A 25,281-nucleotide genomic window follows, 5' to 3' on the forward strand; every position below is an offset into this window, starting at 1 on the left:
CTACACAGTCAGATGGGTCGCAAATTGGGTAGAGGACTGCACCCAGAGAGTGGTGGTAGATGGGTCATTTTCAACCTGAAGAGATGTGGGCAGTGGGGTCCCCCAGGGCTCGGGCCTCGGGCCTGCACTGTTCAACATCTTCATCAGCAATTTGGACGAGGGAGTGAAAAGCACCTTGTTCAAGTTCGCAGATGACACTAAGATGTGGGGAGAAGTGGGCACGCTAGAAGAGAGGGACAGACTACAACTAGATCTCAACAGGTTACAGAGGTGGGCGGATGAGAATAGGAGGGGTTTCAATACGGACAAGTGCAAGGTGTTGCACCTGGGGAGGAAGAACCAGCAGCATACCTACAGGCTGGGGAACTCCCTTCTCGTCAGCACAGAGGCAGAGAAGGATCTTGGAGTCACTATTGATTCCAAGATGAACATGGGCCGCCAATGTGAGGACACGGTCAGGAAGGCTAACCACACTTTGTCATGCATCCAAAGATGCATCACGAGCAGGTCCAAGGAAGTGATCCTCCCCCTCTATACGACATTGGTCAGGCCACAGTTGGAGTACTGCATCCAGTTCTGGGCGCCACACTTCAGGAGAGATGTAGACAGCATTGAGAGGGTCCAGAGGAAGGCCACCCACATGATAGGGGGCAGCAGGGCAGGCCCTATGAGGAGGTTACAGGACCTGAACCTGTTCAGCCTCCACAAGAGAAGGCTGAGAGGGGATCTGGTGGCCACCTATAAACTTGCCAAGGGGGACCAGCAGGCTATGGGAAAGTCCCTGTTCCCCCGAGCACTACCGGGGGTAACAAGGAACAGTGGTGATAAGTTGACTGAGAGTAGATTCAGGCTAGATATCAGGAGGCACTACTTCGCTGTCAGGGTGGCTAGGAGCTGGAACCAACTTCCAAGGGAAGTGGTGCTTGCCCCTACCCTGGGGTCTTCAAAAGGAGGCTAGACAGCCACCTAGCTGGGTTTCCTGCCCATGACAGAGGGTCGGACTAGATGATCTGCTTAAGTCCCTTCCAACCCTACCAACTATGAAACATCTGTATGTAGCCTTGTACATAAATATGTCCTGTCTGTAGCAGAGATTTTTTCACCAATTGTTCTAGGTAAAACTTCAGTAGGATATGTTGATGTATACCCCTAAGGGTAATACAGATGCTGCTCTTGTGGATAAACAGAAAAACATCCAGAAGGCACAAGAGCAATTAAATAAGGATCATCACAAATCCCATCTGATGTTTTAAGGGTATAAAACAAAAGCCCTGCTTATTTGTATTTTAGGTTCATTTCAGAACCGCATACACTTGCCAGATCCTGTCCCACATTCCCCTTTGCAGCTTTATAATGTCAATATTTTTGTCTCCATACAGATTTTCACCTATAACTGTGGTTTAAGTGTAAAGAAACCTGCATAGACACCTTGGGCACCTATATAAGTGCTGGATGTCTGCTCTGACATGCTAATTAGCACGCGTCGGAGCAGACTTGATTAACTGAGTCTGCTGAAGCATGATAGCTAACGCGCTACAGCAGCCTGTGTGTCGTATCTATTCGGCATCCCCATGCTTCAAAATGGTGACAGGGGCACTTGAAGTAAAATTTGTAGAACAAACTTTAGTTCAAGCACCTTTGCTGCCATTTTGAAGTGCAGGACACTGAATACATGTGATGCTGCAGGCACTTTAATTAGACTGGCTCTTGGAGCTGCTCTAATTAAAGCAACCCCTCCCCCCTTCACTGTGTATTGATGCCCCTTATGATCTGAGTCATTTGTGTCTTGTACCTCATTTTACTCTTAATTACAACTAGATGTCATTCATACATTGTACTTTAACTTGTTATATGGCTTAATCAAGATCCTTTAGCCAGATGGTAAATGTCAGAAATGTAAAGAAAATGGTAAACTCAGGTTATAACCTTAAATGCCTTGTGTAAAAATCTTAATCTTTAACTCCTATTTGCTTTTAGGCCTTTACCAAAATTTGGTAATCTCTGCACAGCTGGTGAGCGGAGAATGGAATTCTAACTTGAAATTAAAATACCCTCTTTTTGCTACTTTAAAATCAGCTCCTTTGTATTGTTTAAACATAATTTTTGTTCCTCAGTTTTGTTAGATCTCTCTTTGGCTCAAAAGTATGATGGCTAGAGGAAAAGTAGAGAAGGAAAAAATGCGACAGACAATATAATTAAACCAAGGAGGCTGTGGTTTGGTTTGTTTTAGTGTGTCACACAACCAAATCTACTGGTGAATCAATTGTTAATCCAATTTACCCAAGATGCCAACATTTTCAAGTGCTTTTTAGACAAGGGTGTATCAGTAAATAGTTTATAAATGTGACATAACTGACATTGGATTTAAGACCATTTTACAACCTGATAATGCAGTTGATTAGATTGTTATTATTGGGAGTGTCTACATGTGACACTCCGTCACCAAAGCAACGCACTATGGCATCGTAGCTCATTGCTAGAACAACATAGAGTTGGTGGGCACAAACCAAGATGCTGAGGCTACATCACCATAGCAATGAGCTATGTCATTATAACATAGCTGCTAAAAATAACCATTTTTAGCTGTGGCAGCCATTACTGCACTATTACTGTGCCATCATTTAATACTTCCTGAAGAAAATATTAAATGATGGCACTGTAACAACTGTGCTGGGGGTGAGTGGGAGAATCACATGTAGATGTGCCCATTCTTGATATATTATTCTTAAAATTTACTGATCAGCACTAGTTTTAAAACAAGTGTACTTTTAAAGAGCATATGCATAGCTTACATGCATAGCTTATATAGGACTTCCTGTTAAAGAGCTTGCTCTTCAAAATTCATCTGACAATATGCTCTAAGAATATTATGAATTTCCTCTTATTAGAAAGAAACCATGGAGCGTGCTCAGGTATAATGGATTATAGTGAGTAAAATTTTCTTGTAATATTTTGTAATAGAATTGAGCCAGAGACTGTGGAAATGTGGTGTGTTTACTACTTAATAAATTGACTACTACGTTGAGCAGACACATGACATGCAACACTCTACGTAGCAAATCATTTAAATCCAGGGTAAAGTTGCTCCTTGACAACAATAACAGGCATTCCTCCAACAGGCAGTGAAATGATTCTAACTTTAAATGGTGAGAGAATTTAAGCCGATTGCTGCTGCATCATGTCTGAAGAATTCTGCCACAGTTATGCTATTACTTTTTGCTCTTTTGACAGTACCTATGGCCAGATTCTATTCCACCTATATGCATCTGAGTGATTCTTATTTCACTTCATTCCAGTCCTAAAAATCCATTAATACATCTACTTATATAATACATTATCTTCTGACCCAAAGCAGTGAGTAGGAGAAGGACCCACACTGCTTTTGCAATAACTAACTTTTCCAGGGACTTCAGCAGGGTGGGAAAGAATTGCACATAGACTCCTAAGTCTACTTGCATGCCTAATGGGTGGAATACATTCTGGACCCTGGTGTTTAGTAGCACTTTCTGCTGCAGCCACGTTTCTTTGCACTTCTAAATTGTTAAGACTCCTGGGAATATTTGGAGCAATTTCCTGTTCAATAGAATGGTAAGGCTTAGGCATTTACTATTCATACTGAATGTCCTCAGCAAAGTATATGTTATCTTTGTACTCTAATCTTGTACCTGTTAGTAGCTGTAGGGTACAGACACAAATGACCATTTTTGCCTGATCTGGCCACAGAAAGCAGTCTATAGCCGTGATCAAACACAAGGCTGCAGACTTCTTCAAAAAATGGCTGATCAGGTGAAAATCTGAACCCTCATTGCATGAGGGTTCAGCTGAAGATGTTTCAGAACAGAGCATCTTCTGTACCTTCTATCTGCACTGCCTCCCAGCCTGTTCCTATTTTCAGAATGGGAGGGGAGAATGAGAGCAGAGGGACTTCAGTCTGTGGGGTTTTCAGGTGTCCCTGGAGGGTGGGGTAGATGTATGGGGGCTCCAAATCACCCACTCCACCCTCCAGTGCCAGCTGGGGAACCCCTAGAATGAGCTCCCTCTGCTCCCTTTCCCCCTTCCCATTCTGAAAACAGCACAGGCTAACAGGGAGGAGGAGCCATTGCCAGGGGAAACCAGCAGCAGGCTCGCATCCAGTGGCTAGATTCCCCTCCTCCTCCCAGAACCAACAGTGAACTTCTGTTTGGTCTGGGGATCGCTGCAATTCAGAACGCTTCCTGCGAAGTGTTCTCAGTTACAGTGGGGAGCTGCACTTCTGTCTGTGCCCTGAATGTTTTGATAACTGTTGCATCACATGAGGTAGAAACTCTACTCAGAAAGCACTCAAAGTGCACATTTTAACATTATTAATCATTTAGGCAAGGGCTCTCCAACTGGCAACCCATGGGTCACATGTTGCCCACAAGGGATTCACATACTAATCATGGGCTCCTGGCTGGACATCGTTCCTGTCAATGCTTCTGATGCAGTGATGGCTGAAGACTCCAAGCTCCCCCTTCCTTCTTGGCTCCCATTCCTTCACCCCACTAAGGGCAGCACAGCAGGAGGGGGCCAGCGCATACACACTGCATGTGCAGTCGGGAAGGGGACTGAGGTACTGCGCTTTATGTGCAGTGGACAAGAACTGAGCTGCCTATGATGCACATGGCAGCAGAGGAGGATGCATGCAGCAGGGAACCAGCACTGTGCACCTGGTTAAGGGCAGCAAGGGGCGCCTGTGCATCTGGAGAGTCTGCTGCCTGTAGGCTGTGCAGCCCCCAGCCACCGAGAAGTTGGACAGCCCTCGGCTAGACCACCGCAAACCTATGAAATGTGTGCATTTCTTTCCAAAACTGGTACAGATTTTATCAGATGCTAAAATTAGTATCTAAAGATACTATCTAGTATTAGTATCTAAAGGGTATCTAAAGGGTGCCACAAAAGTATTTAAATGCCTATTTTCAACTCCCATAAGTGATAAAGAGAGTCAAAGTTGAATTTCACATCTGAACTAACACTCAGCACAAATACAAAATGAAATAAGCAAAATAGTAGTGAGAGATGTCCTTAGCACACATTTATTTTCCTACAAATCTACTCTATACAAAAGATTTAGTGAGGTACAATACAACTTCTTATCTCAAACAACCATAATCTTTCCTCAAAAGAAGTGCTTCATTTACAGATAATTCCTTGTAAACTCCATCTTAAAAAACAAACAAACAGTCTTAATCCCATTTGCTGGTAATAGCTGACCAATTTCCCTCTTACATTCGGTCTTCAATTTACATTTCCTATGGAATGGAAACATCAAAACTGTCTATAAATGAAATGCTGAAAAATGCAAAAATGAAACAACATGTGTGTCTTCAATATTATCCTTTTATAGTAATCATACAGGTTACTTCTAACAGTAAGAAGGGAAACAAATGCCAAGCTAAGTTAAATTCCTCATGAAAACTATTAGGTTTTCCTTCTCATATTTAGCCATGTATGGCTGCGTACAGACATTCAAAAAACCCAAGGCAAAATTGATCCAATCTACATGGGTTTGCATAGGTGGAGGGAGAAAAAATTATTTGAGAGGGTTGCACGTGCACACGCCCCCCCTCCCCCCAAGCAGGTAAGTCTGTGCGGCAAGGGGAGCCAGTCCTGTCCTCTGCCACCCAAACACCATGCCTCGTGCCTACCTAGCTGCATTCCTATGCAAGCTGGCACAGCCCCAGGGAGCAGGGGCCCTCCCTCCTTCCCCATGCAGCAGGGAAAAAGGGGTCCCACAGAAGGAAGAACCAGGCCCTCCAGAGCCCCAGCAAACTACAGGTGGCAGCAGGAGGCCCCTAGTGGAACTGCAGGAATCACAATTGTAAGAATCATGCCCGGGTGGCTGCAACTGCTGCCTGCAACCCGCTGGAGCTCCGAGGGGCCCAGTCCCACCTCCCCTGGGGCCCGCCCTCCCCACCTAGGGACATTTCATAAACACAGAAAATTCCTGAGCTACAGATGTTCCCTTTCCCCCACCCCACCTGCGGCTGACAGCTCAGAGCTGCTGAACATGGCTGAGGCTAGCAAGCCACCTTGTGAGGGGTAACCACAGCAGGGAAGCCATAAAGGGTCCTGAGATGTCAGGGACCTAACCTGAGTCCAGAGGGAATCAGGTACTGAAGTTTGATAGACCAGTTTAACCTAAATCGGTTAAGTCTGATACTACATGCTTCCAGGTTTACCTTAGACCAGGTTCTGCCATTTTTAAACCTGTGCACTTTGAACTTGTATTCTGTTATAGATATAGACCGGTTTCTGACCACCTAAACCAGGAAAAGTGTAATGTCTGTACCTGGCTTATGAAAACCTCAGGTTCCAATGGAGCATTCTTTTAGGAAAGCAAACTGGTATTTTTGTCAGTAGAGCACATTTCTGTTGTATAGCTCAAATAAGATATTACCCTTTGATACACTTTGCAAAACTGGGAAACTAAAAGTTTACTTGAGTTGTAATTTACATTACTAGGCTCAGTGCACAGGGAAAACAATGAACAATATCACTAGTTTTTGGCAAAATGGGTCATGTTTTTTGCACATTGAAAATGCATCCTTAAGTCGGATTTAGGTAATAGAGCTTTGCTTCTGTTAATTTATCATTACAGCAGGCTCAAGCGGACTATATTGCAAAGGCTGCACACTGTGAAAGTCAACATCTCTGCCAGGAAACTCCTTATTAAGAGGCACTGTAAACCTCTTATAAACTGCAGCCATGCAGAGAAGGCTTCTGGGTGCATACACTGAAGAGCAGGCAATTTTCTTTCTGACCATGAGAACTGAATTCTATTGCTGATTCACAATGAACACTACAGGGCCACTCATGCTACCATGGTGATGGCATGGAAGTTCATGAACTCCGGTTCACTTATTATTTACCATCCAAGACCACACTACTCACACATTCATGGGAAAGAGACACCTGTTTTTTTAACCACACATGACCTCACACAGAATCAAAGCAAACTGTCATGAAAGAAGACGGCATTAAACTGAATCAAAATTAGGTATACAAGGTTTCCTGGCAAATCTAACATTTGAGACAAATGGGGGAAAGTGCAAAGAAAACTACAAACAGATGCTACAGATGGAAAAATTCATTCAGAAACATATCTAGCTCTTTCAACTTCCAAGCCTGACAGTCTGGCTTCTATTCAATCTCTTGTGGAATAAAATTGATCAGAATTTCCCTATGTCCCATTTCCATTTTGAGATGGCTGAATATATATACTTTCATTACAATCCAACAGTAATTAGAAGCATGATTTGTTACCAAAAGCTGGGAGTTTTGTCATATCCAGTTTCCTTAGATTTGTCCCACAACATCAAAAAGTTAGTCAGGCTTTTTATGCTGTAACTTCCCTTCCTGATATGGAACTCAGGCCCCTGGCAGATGCTAATATAATTGCATAGTTGGGATCAGAGGAATTTTTTGCCCAGTTCCAAAAACTGCATGTCCTGCCATGCTAGACATGCACCATTAACGCATTCTCTAAATAACAATGAGCCTCAAACAAATTCTTGTGGGCTTATCAGTATATAATATCAACTTCCTAAATAGTGTGTACAAAGAATATTCAGCACTGGAGGAGGCCTTTCCTCACAGTATCATTCTCTCTGTCTATTCTCTCTCCTGGATGCACTGCATTTTACCAACCTAAGTGTAAGATTAGATTACACATTACAATTAGATCATGTTAAGAGCACTTAAAACTAGAATGACTACACATTAAGGCTCATTAACAAGTGCTAAGTACCCTTTAGGCATCTTAAATTTACGGCACTTCAGGCAAGGTTTATCTTTGAGCTGTGCTACCTAGCTTCCTGTCTGAGTGTTCACCTGAAATAAAAATCACTAATTTCAAATCCCACAGTATCCCATGAGGTGCTGGTTCCAGGCAGACTAGCTATCATCCAGACCTGCACTGACAGCTGGGGGGGGGGGGGGCGTATCAGGTGGCAGAGGGGGGGATCCGAGGGCTGATGGGGGCCACAGGGCAATTTGGGGGCAAAGCACAATATCTAAGCAGTGGGGTGGAGAGGCTCTTCCCCCCCGCTTCCTCTCCAGTCTATACTGTGACTAGGGGGCCAGAGAGCAGGGCAAGCATGGAGCAGACTTGCAGCCGCTAGCCATACCCCTGCTCACCAGCCCTCTAGCAGCAAGTCTGAGCAGTGCCCATTGGAGAAGGTATTAACCCCAGATATGTGACTGATCATGAGCACTGATTAGCCTCAGCACAGACCAACGTTCCTTAGAATTAGCACCCGCTGACTCTAACATAATCTCACTCAAGCAAATGGGAATCCCAAAGGGACTCCTGAACTCATAACTTTTGTATAGGGACCTACCGAATTCGTGGCGGAAGTGGGGTATACTGTGGCTCCTTTAATCTTGCAGGTTTCCTCATGCCTGCTGATTGGTGGAGGGGCCCTACTTGTGGCTCCCTCCTGATCAGTGGGGAAGTGAAAACTGCAGTTTTAAATATGGTGCTGTTTTTGTCTCCCACATCTGATTGGCTGAGGGGCCCCGGACAGCCCTGCTGTTTGCTGCTGACTGATGGGAAGGCAAAAACAGCACCATGTTTAAAACCATGGTTTTAGCTTCCCTGCTGATCAGAAGGGAGCGGTGAGGTCCTCCACTAATCAGCAGCAAGGGTGGGGGGCAAGGGACAAGGTGCACACAGGGGAACATGCAAGATTAAAGGAGTTGTCACACACTTTTCTTCCAGCATGAATTTGGTAGATCCTTACTGTTCTACCTCAGTGATGGCAGTGGGCAGGTGGGAAAAAGGAATTATGTAAAATAGCATCTCTGATCTAAAGGGGTGAAACAAGATGCCCCATTAACTGCTCATTACAGACTATAAATTACCTGCATCCGTCAGCTGCTATTGCTGCTTTGGCCACAGCATGGGTCCCTGAGCAGCTACCATGCTGGCACTCCTGTTGTATGTTGGCACCCAGGTGCCCTACTTGCCCACCCTTAGTTATGTTACTGATCTGTAGGGTTATTTATACATCATCACATCAAATCTGTCTCTGTTGTATCTTGGTTTTACCTTACTCACTTTTCAAAACAGCAATGAAAATTATTTTAAGTGTTATTTGTCATCTTTATTGCAGATTGGCCAATAAGATACACTGCTCTGTACCTATACCTCTCTATTACTGTAGCACCTAAATACCTTACTCTTGTAGTTTAACCTCGCAACACCCCTGCTACATAGAGAAGGAATATCATCCCCATTTTCCAGATGAGAAATTGAGGCACATTGGGAAAAAGGGACTTATTCAAGACATCCATGGTAGAACAGGGATTTGAACCTAGGTCTTTCAATTCCTAACCTGCTGCCATAACCAGAGATCTACTTAAATTGTGATGAGATGAAACTCTTTTCACGGGTTGGTTGCAGCATAAAGAGCAAATTTCGTGGATATGCTCCACCATCCCCTCCCATCAGCACTACTTAGTGGAGAAGCCCTAACAGGACAAGAAGGATGAGGGGGCAGCTACCATCTTGTATGCTGCCCTTCATGCTGCCCCACCAGCCAGTGCTTTCACCCCATGGGTGGGCTGCAAAGCTGGGCCACAGCAACAAGGGCTACTGGCTCCCACTTATTTTTATTACATTTTTTTTCCAAGTTGATTTCATGGACAGTACTGGATATCACAATTTCCGTGAAATCCATGAAATCAGGAATTGAGTAGACCCCTACCTGTAACCATTTGAGCTCTATTTTCTGTCTGTGATACATCGCTACACTGTTATTTCTAAAACGAAAGGCGAAACTCTTCTATGCATTGCTACGGGATATGGTATACCACCGCATCTCAGCAGCAGAGAATATGGCACTGTGAATTCTTGCAAGGTCGAGAGAAGAGATTCGCAATTATGGAATTTTTCTATTTTTTAAACAATGGAGAAAGTTGTTCTTGACCTTTTGCATGATGGGTTCTGTACTAATTGCTTTTCACAGGTACAACACACTCGGGGGAACTTGGCACCAAGAAAAAGGTGAAAAGACTGTTAAGCTTTCAGAGGTATTTCCATGCATCCAGGCTGTTGTGTGGAATTGTACCACAAGCCTCTCTGTACTTACTGGATGAAGACTACCTGGGGCAAGCAAGGGTAAGTCCTACCTCCTCCCACCCCTTGGAAACAGCCTGCCACTGAATGTAATTTTATAACTCGCCCTTCAAAAAAGCAACTGGGTGGGTGAACAAGCTGAAATGGCCCACTTTCATTCCCACCCTCCCCCTAAACTGTGAACTACTTTTCTGTGGGTTTTATTTTTATAAATGTAAGGAGCTAGTCTCAGAGCAACAAGAAAATGTCTAAACTAATCCCAACATTTCAGATGAGTCCAGTTCAAATGACAGCCTGGATTTGTTAATAGAGTTATAATTTCACCCTGAATTATCCCCAAGTGAACAACAAATGTAAACTGATCTAAAATTATACACAGGATTGTTTAATCCGCTAGCGGAATGTAGCTACCTGTGAGTTGAAATGTAGCAGCTATGTATAGCGGGCCATAGCAACAATCCACCACATTAGGCCGGCAACTGCAAGGGATCTCATGATAGGCAAAATATAATCACCTGATTCTGCAGCTCTTCCTCAAGATGAGTAATACTTATTGAGATGAGTAGTCCAATTGGTACCAGTAAGATTGCTCACAGGGCATGTCTACACATGCAATTAATATGAAGCAATAAACTCCAGAGTTTATTGCTTATTGTTCCAGAGTTTATAGCTCCTGGGCATATCCAGCTGGGTCATACCAGCCCCAGCTAGCAGGAGGCCTGCCAGGCTGGGGCTTCTCCCCATCAGTTCAACATGCTGTGGAGGGGCTGACTGGGGAACAAGGTGCTCTCATACAGAGCTAGCCAGCAGGCAGCTTCCATAATGAAGCAGCTTCCCCCAGCTGGCCCCAGCCAGCTAAGGCAGCATCTACACGTGTGCTGCTTCAGAGTCAAAAACTCTGCAGCAGGATAGTACTTGTATTTACAAATACTAGGCTGCTGAGGAGTTAATTCAGTTATTCCAGCCTAACAGGGGTGCACGTGTAGACACTGATATGTTTACTACAGAGCTAATTAGTCTACACCACCGTAAATGTCTTTTGTAGATGCATTCTTAGTGCAAAAAAGGGTGTTTGCACATTTGACTGCTTCTAATTAAGTATATGGATGGCTGGTGGGAGAACAAAATAAAGACATTCTAGGCACATCTACACGTTCATTAATCCACTGTAGTAACTGATCATTAAGTTTAGTACTTGTATAACCAAATACTAAATCAATGCGCAGTAATTAGCACAGTAGCATGGGCTTTTTAGTGATGCTAACTCTGCAGTAGCCTAATACTATTGCACAGTAGTGTATTAGCATGGTTTTGCTGTGACATGCTACTGTGCAGTATTAGGCTACTGCACAATTAGCATCTCACATAGACACACCCTGTTTAATGCACTTGTTCCAGATCCAGTAGCCTGAATGTAATAAGCTAATTGTGTAAAACTGTATATCTGGTAGGGGCAGTGTTAGAGTCCTCTCTGTAATCATATATGCTTCATATAAGCCGAAGCTTTCCCAGGATCATGCCTATTTGTGTGGATTTTTAAATACAGTGCAGGAATTTTGGCTCATATCATAACAGCAGGTAAGAAAAACATCCCCTGGAGGACTCAGGCTATATCAAACTGTGAAGCTGTGGGAATATTGCAGAATTTGTGTTGCAAGATGGATCATTGAGAAAATGTTTTCCTTGGTTTTACAATTTTTTCAGCTTCATTTAGAAAACATATTCTAAGTTGTTCCATTTACCCCAAGTGCTAGACTACTATCAGTTAAAAGGTCCAGAATATACTTCATGCAGCAGAGTAAAACTTGGCTTTTGACATCTAAGTCATTGATATATGAATCTAATTTCAAGTCTATCTGTAACTCTGTTGAGGATAATTTTGTAGTGGCAGCAAGTGCTTCTTAGGATTGATTGATGTGCAGTAGTAAATATTTTAGTGTCTGCTTTACAATCTGATATATTAGTCATTTTGATTTTCATATTTGATTTCCAGCATATGCTATCCAAAGTGGGAATGTGGGATTTTGATATTTTCTTGTTTGACCGCTTGACAAATGGTAAGTGTTTACAAAAAGGAAAAACAGAAAACCCCAAACATGTTTCTCATCATAAGAACCCTCTCATCTGTTTATTCTATGTATTCTTAACTAATTTTGCTGGATTCCTTGGACCATATGCTATTCTGCCTACTGGATGTCTAAGACTTAGCAGCAACGGGCGCATTCAGATGAGCGTAGTCGTGCGGTATATGGTGCTGCAAACACATTTGCAGTGCCGCATACCGCACAGTCCGGAGCTCTCTGCACTGCAAGGGCACGCTGCCCAAGCATGCAATGCTCCATTTTGGGGTTTGTTTCCCGCATTTTTTTTTGATCCCTGGATACCCCTAGCACAGGCATTCACCAGGGACAAGAAGCGGTGGCACAAGGTGTGCCTCTGCTTCTTGTCCCAGGAGAACGAATCATACATGCATGTCTGGATGTGCCCAACTTGTCCCAAAATAGGCATCTCAGATCAGGAGATTATTCTGTTCTGCCAGTGGAGGGGCATAGTTCTTTCACTGTCTCAGTGAGCAGACAAATGTGCTTCAATCACATCAAGAGCCAGTTCACTCAGGTGTCTACTAAGTCAATACACCTGACAGCAACATTGAGTTCCTTGTAAAGTAAGGCAAAGGGGGAAGGAGACACCTACCCCTCTTTTGTCCAGTCATATTATTTACCAGACCCCACTGCACCAGACCCCACACAGAGTGAGGTAGTTTGACCCCACCTCTCCCACTTACCAGAAAATTTCCCCGACCACTAGTATATAGATTAGGCAGGAAACATCCTCCACCCCTTCTGTTGATGCAATGGCAAGAGTGAAAGATTAATAGAGCCGGAAGAGTAAGCAAAGACGGCAGCGAGAGGCTATCCTAGCCAGGGTGGGTACTCCTGCTCCCAGTACTGCTTATCCATTCTATCTAAAAATTATTTAATACAAAATGCATAACAGTATTGGGAGCAGAACCTAGGCTTCCAGGGTTATGCCTACCTTTGTAGACCCCAGAGTCACACTCCTTCTTACTTGCTGCTCTTTGCTGCTGTGATTCTTGGGCATTCCTTTCTGCCCAATGGGTCAGCTTCCAGAGGAAGGGTGGAAGATATCCTCAGTCCTGTCTAGCCCATATCTTGGTGGTTAATCCACTTTTCTGGAATGTGAAATAAGTTGGTTCAAACACCTTCAATCTGAAAGAGGCTTAGAACCAAGATCTCCCTGCTTTCTAAGCAAGTGACCTTACCCTTAGGATGGCAGGCAGAAGGTAGATAGGGCTTCCTCCTCCTCTCTCCTTTTTGAGCTGCTTCAAATATTGAGTGATGCTGTTACTGCACCATGATTTAGTACTTCCAAAAGAAAGTACTAAATCATGGCACAGTAACAGCCCATACTGCACCGTACACATGGTGCATGGTTATTTTTAGCAGCTACTTCGCCGTAGTGGCGCACTATACCAGGGGAGCGCATTGCTACGGTGAAGTAGCTGCTGGTCACTTGTAGATGCCCACGGATGCTGTGTTGACGTAGCATGTTGCTATGTCAGTGTAGCATCACATGTAGATGCACCTGTAGTTACTTACAGCAGATTCTATTCTACCTACTGGGTGTCTGAGTGGATTTAGGCACCTAAGTGTGATGCTACCCCACCCAGTTCAAGTCCCTGAAAATCCCTTAATGCATCTGCTTGTGTAACACACCAATATCTGCCCTTTAGAGTCACAGAAAAGTAACAAGGATGAAAAGGACCCAGGGTGGAATAGATCACACATGGGCACCTAAGTACACTTATATGCCAAGTTAGTGAAGTAAATCTTGCCTTGGTATATTTTTTCTTTGTCTAAAATATTGGTAATAGAATCACCCTTGGGTGCCTGAGTCCATTCAGACAGAGTAGTAAAAGAATTAGAATCTGACCCTATATAGCAACAATGTTTAAATGTACCCCTTATAAACAAATCTAATCCATGTTTCTAATGGTCACCTTTTTGTTTATGTATCCTAAAATGATAGGCTGCTTGCAGACATTAAAAAAACACAAAAAAAAACCCAACACCAAAACCTGTGCTTTACCAAAAGAAGCAGTGTGTTACTTCAATCTGGCTCTGCATGGTTCTAAAGATTGGGTGCTTCAGCAGGGCTTTTTGGCACTTTTATCTAAAGCAGAGTCAATCAGTTATTAGATAGAAGCTCTACTAGAGCGCCCTAACCTTACAGACTTCGGGTGAGCCAGATTGAAGTAACTTGCTGCCTCTTCTGGGTATGTGTGGGGCTCAGCATGGGAACATGCGGAGTTTAAAATAAAGCACTGTTGTTTTGGGGGGTTGGGGGGTCTTTTGTTTTGTTTTGTTTTTTTGAGGGGTACATCTGCAAGCAGCTATAATGACTTACTTTCAAATCGTACCTTTTACCACAAAAAATCCACAAGGACTTTAACAAGTTATTGTTCATTTCATCTCATTTTAGTATACACTGGGCTTATGCCACCAGATACATTAACTTTAGGGACAGGCTTCATGTGCAGTGATGCTGCATTAATGTGAAATGCTCTTGGTCTCACTGTCCCTTACTTATATTAATCATCTGGAAAGGATGTTGATTTTTTTTTATTCAATGAGAGCCATAACTATGAAAGCCAAGTAAAATATATCTGTGTCTGAATGTCTGCATTTGGTTATATATGCCTCCACATGGGAATTTAGGCAATACAGTAGTAGAGGGCATTGTCTCTCTGTATCACTGCTGTATTATCAAAGAGTTAAAGATATGTCTGTTTCCTTTGCATAAGCTCCTTCACTCATGAACCACAGGCACTAAGAAAAAAAATCCATTAACTCTTTCCCTATATCCAATTCTTTTTCATTATTTAAGTTTTCTTTCCTTTGTATAAACATGTCAAATGATTATTGTAGCCTTACAGCTGCCATTAGTTTTCCTAAACATTCTAAATAACCACATCGCTCATCAGTATACCAGTTAGAGTTCAGTTTTGCCATGGCTTCCTGTGCTGACCTCTTAGTGAGATTGGTGGGCACCTATACACGAACAGCAAGGCTGCTCCAATGGGCTGCAATTACAGCGTGTAAGAGCAGGCTTGATTAATCGAGTCTGCTGGAGCGTGGTAATTACTGTGCTCCAACAGACTCCAGCATCTTTTGTATCAGCATTCCTGCACTTAAAAATAGTGGCAGAAGTGCTTTAACTAAAGCTCGTCAAACTAAAGCTCCAGGTCAAGTTAGGGTCAGGATCCTGGAGTTGTACGTGAGTAACATGACTGTCTGGAATAAAGTTATTCATGTGCCTCAGTTAACCAGGATAAGTTCCCCATTGTGGATATGTTCACACAATTAGAAAACGGCCAAAATCTAAGTTGTGGTCAGGTGATGGTATGTGTTATTTGTCAGATGTTAAAGAAGTTAATGTCTTCATAAAAATATCCTTCCTATATATTTTTCAGGAAACAGTCTTGTAAGATTGCTCTGCCATCTCTTCAATGTGCATGGGCTTATTCATCATTTCCAGTTAGACATGGTGACATTACACAGGTTTTTAGGTAAGTGCCTTCTTCATCCTTCTCTTCAAAAGCACTTAACAGCATAGATAGGTTAAAAAGGACAGAACTGACATGGTCTTCATAATGTTCTTACACATGTGGGCAAATGAACATTTTCTTGAAATATGTTCACAGAGTTTACAAGCAATAAGGATTCAGTCCAATGCCCATGGAAGGCAACAGAAAGCCTTTGGATTGGCTTCAAAGCTGATAAAAGTTTCATCAGCTCAGATAAAGCTGCAGTGCTACTTTAAAGAAAACCAGTCCTGTTGCAATGCATACAGACACAGCTGGATACACGATGTAGCATCTAACCAAGAGCAAATGCAATTGTGGAACCATGTCATTATTTTAATGATTTAAAGAGCATTTGGCCAATGGCAACTAAGAGCTTATGTACAAGATTTAACAAATTATATCAAGCTGTTCACATGGGATAGCACTGATGAAAGCCATTGCTGCTGCCACCACAGCCAACAGAAATATAAGCCTCTGTTTTGTCAGAAAATCAAACAGAAGAAATCAGCCAAAATCAAATGAGTTCTTGCAGAGTGGCCTAAATGCAGCTGAATTCCAGTTTGTCAGACTGTTGAGAGAGAGTTCCAACGGTGGTGTCCCTCCAGTGAGAAACCACAGCTGCCACTGCTGGAAAATGAAAACCCAGCACCAGATGCCAAGGTCCCAATCCAATTCTGTTATAAACCTAAGTGCACTTAGGCCCCTCATTGTGATCCTAATCTACCTTGCTCAAGTCCTTGAAAAATCATTAATGTGTCTACTTTTGTATAACACCATCATCTAAGTCTTAAGAATTAACATACAAAAAGCAGTGAGCAGGAGGAGGGTCTATCCACCTTTTGTGTCAAGCCACCTTTTGTGTTGATTGTTCTTCAGGGAATAGGATCAGTCCACTTAGGTACTTTAGGGGCCTGATCCTATTCCACCTATGAGTAGGGATGTCAATCTCATCAGGCCCCATAGGCTGAATGAGCATCCTTGAGCTGGTCTACAGGCTGGACCAGGACTGACCCCCTGTGGAACAGCTGTGGCACCAGGTTCAGCCCATGTGCCACATGCAACAGTTCTTTCATTTTTCAGCATAGGTCATGTTTTGTAAGCCTCCTTATCACTTACTTTGCCCTCTTCTAGACTTTCTCCAAATTATCTATGTGACAGGGGTTGTCTTGGGGGTGGTCCAACCGTTGGCCGGCGCACCTGTCTAGGGCAGTCCATCTACCTAACTCAGCTACCATACCTTTATTGTAACTTAATAAGTAGTTGTTTATAAGGGCATAATACATGGTTCTGTACTGCCCCTACACCATGTCCCATGCTTCACAGATGGTATCACTAAATGGCTCTGGCCCCACTCTGTGCACTCCTGACATTTGGACCCCACCTGGATCCTTCCTACTCAGGCAGTCTAATCTCTGCCCTCATTCGGGACTGCAAAACTCCCTAGGCCCTTTTCCCTCTCAGCAGTGGCCCCCTCTGGGACCTTTGGCCACACAGGCCCTGGCCTTGCCTCTAGGCCAGTTGGTCTGGTCCTGGCCCCAGCATGGGCCAGTCAAGGTTACTCCCGGTGGGGTTTTGAGCTACTCGCCCTCACTTCCGTACGCGTCCACTTTCTCGGGCCTCTCCAAACAGCTCGCTCAATCACTATGGCTGGCTTATCCACCGTCCTTCAGGCCCACCTGTGCGGACCCTATTCTGTGCAGCCTACTCACCCTCACATGCCCCCTCACTGGGGCCACTACACTGCCCCCTACCAGCACTACTAGGCCTTACGCTGCTTGGGCCTCAGGCCTCTCGTGACATGCCTGGACTCCTCGCCTGTCTCCTCTATAGGGTAACACATGAGGTTGTGAGGGCTGAGGCTATATGGCACCCCATACTCACCTTTCACTGGGGTGGCATTTCCTGGGGACCACCCTGCCACAGGCAACCCACACCATCCTCCCCAGCAGGGTATACTTTTAGGTAATTCCCCAGGACCAGGAACCTCCTCCATCCCCATAGTTCCTACCCTGAACCTCCAGATGTTCTGGGAGCAGCAGATCTCCAGCTGGGCAATGTTATTCCAGCAGCATCCCTACAGCAACTACCAGCTCAACTCTGAGGGCCTGTATTTATAGTGAGGCTGCCCAGCCCCATCCTCCAATCCAGGAGCCCTCTTCCGGTCATGTGACCACCTTGTTAGGCCACACTGCATCTACAGGCTGCTCCATAGCCTGCTTAAGCTTCTTAAAGTGGCAAGCTCTGAAGGTGCCCTGCCACAATCTACATCTTTCTTAGTGCCCAGAACTGACCACATGTACTCTGGCTAAGACCCTGACTCATGCTGAGTAAATTAAAATAGTCACATCCCGTATCATAACAACCCAGAATGGCATTTATCATTTTTGGAACAGCATCACATGTAGGTTCATATGCAGTTTATGTTCTCCTATAACCCCCAGATCCTCATTTGCATTACTGCTACCTTCTTATTTCCCATTTTGTATTTGTCTTTCTTAAATATTGTACTTTGTACTTCTCCTTACTGAATTTCATCCTGCTGATTTCAGGTCAGTTCTTCAATTTCCAAGGTCAGTTTTAATTCAGGTCTTGCCTATCAAAGTCCTTCCAGTATCTCCCAGCTTGATGTCACCCACAAATTTTATAAATGTACTTTATTTTTCATCATCAAAGCCATTACTGAAAATGTTGACCTCTACCATACCCAAGACTGACCTTTTTGGATCAGAGAGATATAATTAGCAATGTTAGTCTGAAGACAAGCAGAAGTCAGGGATATATATACAGTGCTACTTTCTGAGACTCCCTTAATATAATGCTGGCAAGGAGTACAGCCCATCTCTATTGCGCGGGGCTCTGCATGGCACACATGCAGCTCCTGGCACTTGTGCATCACCAGGGGAAGCCCATGCGATGGAGCTGATTGGCTTCACCACTCCCTGTCATGCAGGTCCCAGGACTCCACTGGAAGTGGAGGGGAAGCCTGCCCCTGCCCCCTGCTTCCTGGCATAGTCCTAGGACTTGCACAGCAGGAGGCAGGGAAGGCAGTCAGCTCCATCGCATGGGGCTTCCCCCAGTGGCATGCGAGTGCCAGGAGCTCCATGTGTGCCGCATGGAGCCCCACACGATAGAGGAGGGCTGGCCTGGCTGCACTCCTCACCACCACATGCAGTGCTGGCTGGAGCCACATGCCACTGGGCAGCACTGCCTGCACAGGCCACAAGTGCTCTGAGTTCCTGCCACTTGCTGCTGCTGCCACCAGTGGCAGGGGGAGTGCGTGGGGAGTCTCCAAACCCCTCCACCCTCCGTCACACCCACACCCTGACCACCTGAGCTCTGCGTTCCCACCCCTACTCCCAGGCTCCAGGCTTCATGCTGCCATCAGCCCCAGCCCCCATGCTTCCACCCAGCTGCAGCTCCACCTCCCCTTGTCCCCGCCACTTCCCTACCTGGTACCCGGAGTGAGCGGGACACTGGGGAAGCTGAGCAGTCCCCCAGTGGTTGCAGCAGTGACAGCAGCAGCCCCACCTGGAAGCTGCTGCTGGCTGGGTCAGGCCCCTCCACACATGAGGGTGGGAGTGAGGTATGTGAGCTTGATAGGGCACAATTAGGTGGTGGGCCCCTGTGGGCTGGATCATAGAAGTAGGGTCGGAAGGGACCTTGTAGATCTTCAAGTCCGACCCCCTGCCTGGGCAGGAGGAAAACTGGGCTCAAGTGACCCCAGCCAGGTAGGTATCGAGCCACTTCTTAAAGACCCCCAGGGTAGGAGCCAGCACCACTTCCCTTGGAAGTTGGTTCCAGATCCTAGCCGCCCTGACTGTGAAGTAGTTCCTACGGATGTCTAATCTAAACCTACTCTCCAACAACTTGTGGCCGTATATCCCGGGGGGCGCTAGGGGAAACAAGGTCTCCCCCAAACCCTTCTGGTCCCCCCTAGTGAGTTTATAGACGGTCACAAGGTCCCCCCTCAGCCTTCTCTTGTGAAGGCTGAACAGGTTCAGGTCCCGTAGCCTCTCATTGTAGGGTCTGCCCTGCTGTCCCCGGATCATGCGGGTGGCCCTCCTCTGGACCCTCTCAGTGTTGTCCACATCCCTCTTGAAGTGGGGTGCCCAGAACTGGACACAGTACTCCAGCTGTGGCCTGACCAGTTTCACGTACAGGGGGAGGATCACCTCCTTGGACCTACTTGAGATGCACCTGTGGATGCACGATAGGGTCCGGTTAGCCCTGCCGACTGTGACCTCGCATTGTCGGCCCATGTTCATCTTGGAGTCAATGATGACTCCAAGAACCCTTTCTGCCTGCTCTCAAGAAGGGAGTTTCCCATCTTATAAGTATGCTGCTAGTTACTACTGCCTAAGTGCAGCACCCTGCACTTGCCCATATTGAAACTTATCCTGTTTTTGTTAACCCACCCTTGCAACCTATCCAGATCTTTCTGCAGTCTTTCCCTCCCTACTAGCGTGCCCACCTCACCCCATATTTTGGTATCACCAGCAAATTTGAACAGGTTGCTTTTCACCCCGTCATACAAATCGCTGATAAAGAAATTGAACAGTGCGGGCCCAAGGACCGAGCCCTGGGGGTCTCCGCTGCCCACTTCCCCCCAGGTCAAATATGACCTGTCTACCACCACCCTCTGAGTACAACCCTTCAGCCAATTAGCAATCCATCTGACTGTGTAGGCATCGATGCCACAGTCGCCTAGTTTTTTAATGAGGATGGGGTGGGAGACAGTGTCAAAGGCCTTGCTGAAGTCCAGAAAGATGAAATTGCCTGGTGGGCCAAATTCGGCCCACGGGCCATATTTTGCTGACCCCTAATATAACTCTCCATTTAACAGCACACTGTTAATACACTGCTTTCTTTGCACTCACCTTTTAAGTACTTTCATCTAAAGTGCATTTACCTAGTTTGCTTACATGAATACCATCTGGAATTAGAACAAAAGCCTTTGATAAATTCAAGATGTTGCATGTATTTCACATATTTGCTTTCCCTCTATTCACTAGGTCAGTTGCTCTGTCAAAAAAAAAAGGAGACTGTTTAACATAATTATTTCTTGACAAGACCATGCTGATTGTTTCTCATCACCTAAGCAGCCTTTGGATACTTACACAGTGATTATGTCCTAATTTGTTCAGTATTTTTTCAGGATATCAGGTTAGGCTGACTAGGTTTGTCTTCCTGAGATCCTCTTTTTTCCCCCTTTTGAAAAATAGGTAGTATATTTGGCCATCTCCATTTCTCCTTTCCATCCTTCAGTTTTGGTAGACTACTGCTAAAGATTCAAAAATTTGCTTCCATATATATTCTAGCATAAATGTCATCAGTTCCTGTTTACTTGCAAAATCTATTTTATCTCAGTATTCTTTAATCTGTTCCCTCCTATTCTGGCCTCTGTTTCTACTGTTCTGTAATGTCAATTGTGTTAGCATCTGGGCACAAAAAACATAAGACTAAAGCAAAAATGTATTAAACTTTTCAGTTTTCCTTGAGTCACCTGTTATTTGCTCTACTTGACAGTTAAGTAATGCACCATTTTCTTTTGTCTTTCATCGTCTTATCTTTTATGTCCCTTTTTCTTTATAACTCATTTTCTACCTTAGCGTGCTGCAGCTTAAAACACCTATCTCATCTAGTTACTTTGAGCACCTACTGAACTGGGAGAGTAAAAAGATAGAACCCTGCATATGTATATATAATATTTATCTTGTCCAGTAAATGAACAATGATTGCTATTTGATTACGCTAATTTTTCCTTTCCCTAAAAGCACCAGAAATAGCATGATTTAGCTTTTACTCTGAAAAAAATAGAAAAGAAATTAAGTAATAAAATATAATAATGTTTTGGGCTTTAGTTCAACACAATGTGTGGAATCCTGACCTTAAAGATGTCAGTGGGAGTTTTGTGGTTGGATCTCACTCAGGCTTCTTAAGCACTTCCAGATAATTGTATTCTTTGAGATTGCTTTGAAATACACTTGTAATATTTGATATAAGAGAAAAAGCTTACTAAAATAGAATATACCCATATACACACCAATAACTCTCTTCCAAGAAGAGACCCATATAAAAGATGAAACAGTAATTGTGACTACAACCCTATGGCAAAAAGGAATTATCAGTAACTACATTTCTTTTCTGTGCCATAGACAGGTATTCATTGTTAGCATGATATGAGATGCCTCCAGCACAATTGGAACAATTGGAATTCTTCTCTTCTGACAATTAATAGACAGAGGAATCTCCTGCTGGAGATTTCTTTGTACTTTCCACTACATTCCCGAGACCCCTTCTGGTTAACAGGAAGGCCATGCTCTACTAATAAATCAGGGTTATCGGACTCTTACCTCTTACACCACTCCCATTGAATTGGATGTTATCTTCAAGGAGAAGGATGATTTGGGCAATATTATAATGCAGCTACTGAGTTTACAGTGTCAATGAGATGTAACCTAGGATGGCGTAGAGGACTGCATGGGTGGTGTAATACGCTACCGAATGACACAGCCAAGTTTTGAAGGCAAACCTGATTCCTCTTGCCCGTAGGAGATGATGGAAAATCATGAAGCTGGCTCACTGTCTTCTACATTGACATGTGCTGTTTTAGCACTGGAGTCAGAACCATGAGGGGGTGGAATTTGTAAGTGCAAAGACAGAGATGACTAAAAATATATCACGAATCTCCACTTGCTTTACCCTAGTGCTGTATCTCTGAATCTATGCTTGAAGGATGTGAGAGCACTTTTGATCACAGTCAGTCACTCAAGTAACAAACTACATCAGGATATCAGGATCCCACCCCCTGCTGCTATAAAATAGGTGGTACTGCCTTAATGACACATTACTCACTAACAGCAGCCTAAATGATTACACTAGAGAATGTATACATTTGCCCTTTTTTTTTTCTTATTTATTTTACTTCTGAATGAGAGCCTTCATGAAGGCAAAAAAGGGGTGATTTATGAACTAGCTCCAGAATCCCCTTGGGCATCACAAATTCTTCCAAATAAGTTTTTTTTTCTCTAAAGGCATCTTAGTAAGAGTGCCAAGCTATGCAAACTATAGACATTTGACAAGAATCACCAAGCTGCTGAGCTTTAACATCATTTTAAAATATCCCCAAAAACCTTACTTTAAGTCCAATTCCCAATGAAGATCTTGGTATCCAGAAGTGAGAGGATAATCTTTTCCTTGTTTTTGTTCCTAGTTATGGTTCAAGAAGATTACCATAGCCAGAACCCATACCACAATGCTGTCCATGCAGCTGATGTCACTCAAGCTATGCACTGCTATCTAAAGGAGCCCAAGGTAAAATGAAACTAAATACTACTTCACACTAACATGGCTTCCAAATGAGAGTCTCGTATTATGGCTCGTGTATCTTGTTTGTCAGTGGGAAAAATAATAAAGTTACTGAAACTCAAGCTTAACCTGGCAGTCATTTGTAGAATCTGAAGTAGAATCAGGGACTTGAAACAAAATATTATAGACACTTGTGGAGTGGATGAGAAAATAAACATGTGACACATTATTCATATTGCTTAATGCCTCACTGAAAGACATTTTGGATAACATAGAACTGAGAAAAAATGCTGATCTCATTTGAACTGACATAAATGAAGGTCAGGTCTGCTGGATTCAATAGGTTGCCCCATGTGAGGGAGGAATTAGTGAGCGCAGGATCAGACTGTAGGTTACTTGGGTCCCTGTCCCTTGCAGCACAAGACCAAAATGTAGGGATAAGCACCATCTGGATTCTGCAAGGCATGTTTATTTGTTTCTCATCACAGGGCCCTTTCTTCACACAACAAAACAGAGCATCTTGTACAGATTTGGGCTATATTGATAATAAACCGCTGTAACAAATAGAAAGGTGTTTCTGGGGGAGAGGGGGTGGAAGGGGAACAGGGGAGGGTGTTCCAAATTTTGAAAAGAATGAATTTCTACAGGGTTTCCAAAGGACAGGATATATTTTTATGTAATGTGATGAAATATGATGTATTTTATGGAAAATTATGTATTTTATGGATAATTGACCAATGGCCTATATTTTCAACATTAGGTACCTAAAATTAGGCAGCTCTAAGATCAGTCAGATCTGTTAGTAAGGTGAATCTACTCTGAGACAACTAACTGGAGTAAGAAGCCAAGCTGGAAAACTGATTCCTGTAAACTTTGTTTACTGACAGACAGAAGTATGATAGATCAGTACCATTTTCATCTTATGGCAGAGCTGATCTCATTTCATATGATATTGGAGAGTAGGAGTTAGCAGTTGCTTCTAATATGAATCCTTAAGCAGCATTTTTATAGTAACCAATCCAATTTTTAAAATCTGTTCATTGTTCATACTAACATAGAAAATTGTGACAATGTGTCAGTAGAGAGCCTGACTGTTGTTGTAGATATATACTGCACAGTGACATCAAAAGCATACACATGGCTCTGTACAATTAATCATCTTGAATGTTATCATTTGTAGGCTGACCTGCAAACCCAAACAATGATGTGCTGTAGCATTTTGTTTGTTTATTTGCTCCAAGAACTGTTTGCCTGGTTTTGTTAACATTGTGGTGAATGTATGTGGTACAGCTTGCCAACTTCCTTACCCCTCTGGACATTATGCTTGGACTGCTGGCTGCTGCCGCTCATGATGTAGACCATCCAGGGGTCAACCAGCCATTTTTGATCAAAACCAAACACCACCTCGCCAGTCTGTACCAGGTAAGACTGCTTTCTTCAAGTATGTTAACATGTGAAATAGGTACCAAGGGCAATGGGACTTTCAGACTGAGCTCCTAGTTGAGCCACAGTTTTTGAGTCTGATTTTAGACTAGATTTTCAGTGGGCACTTTGATGTGCATTGCAAAGATGCTGCGCAAATGAATGCACATGATGCCCATACCAATGTCTGCTTCGAACAGTCTTGGCACTGAAGCTGCAGCATGGCTATCTGCCAGAAGATTTCTAGGGTGCATGAGCTAGGGAAAGGACCTGTAGATTTGCAGATTAAAATCAGCAAGTGAACAGCCTGTACTTCCTTCTTCCCTCAGGGCATTCACAAGCAGCAGAAGTAGTGCACAGCTGGGTTTCAGTGTTATGTGGGCACATGATATGTAGTGTTATGATGGCACATTGAGCACACCAGTACATGGGGATATAGTCAAAAGCAATCTTATTGTTAAATACTTCAAATTAAAAAAATAAAGATATTAAAATATGGGAAACAACAGTAAAAGTATATATCCCCACAAATCCATGCTATTTATCTGCACATTATATATCACATATATAACATTCATATTTATGTCATATATACATCTGCATTTTAAATAGACAGATTTATTGATTTTAGGGATCTATCTATATAGCTCTGGGTGTGTGTGTACACATATATGTGTGTACACATATATATGTGCATACATGCGTGACAGTGCCGGTACTCGGGGGCTATTTTGATTTTGTCAGTAGTGAACAATGAGAGACATGGTCATACAGGTTTATAATCCATCCATTTTGCTGCCTTATACTGTCACTGGATTGGTGTGTCTCACTCTAATGCAGGGGT

General features: G+C 43.7%; 1 protein-coding gene across 4 annotated transcripts in view; it reads left to right on the plus strand.

Moving 5' to 3' along the window:
- The window catches only part of PDE7B (phosphodiesterase 7B), a 317,941-nt gene that overhangs the window by 246,919 nt on the left and 45,741 nt on the right, over positions 1-25,281 (plus strand). For all 4 annotated transcript variants that reach the window (XM_059713360.1, XM_019479635.2, XM_019479634.2 and 1 more), the window contains 5 exons: positions 9,990-10,141; positions 12,093-12,156; positions 15,594-15,689; positions 22,921-23,021; positions 24,306-24,437. In XM_059713360.1, the coding sequence (XP_059569343.1) occupies positions 9,990-10,141; positions 12,093-12,156; positions 15,594-15,689; positions 22,921-23,021; positions 24,306-24,437 (545 nt within the window). The remainder of the gene's footprint in view (positions 1-9,989; positions 10,142-12,092; positions 12,157-15,593; positions 15,690-22,920; positions 23,022-24,305; positions 24,438-25,281) is intronic.

The sequence above is a fragment of the Alligator mississippiensis genome, chromosome 1 (genome assembly GCF_030867095.1).
Source record: "Alligator mississippiensis isolate rAllMis1 chromosome 1, rAllMis1, whole genome shotgun sequence".
In the NCBI taxonomy this organism is placed as follows: Eukaryota; Metazoa; Chordata; order Crocodylia; family Alligatoridae; genus Alligator; species Alligator mississippiensis.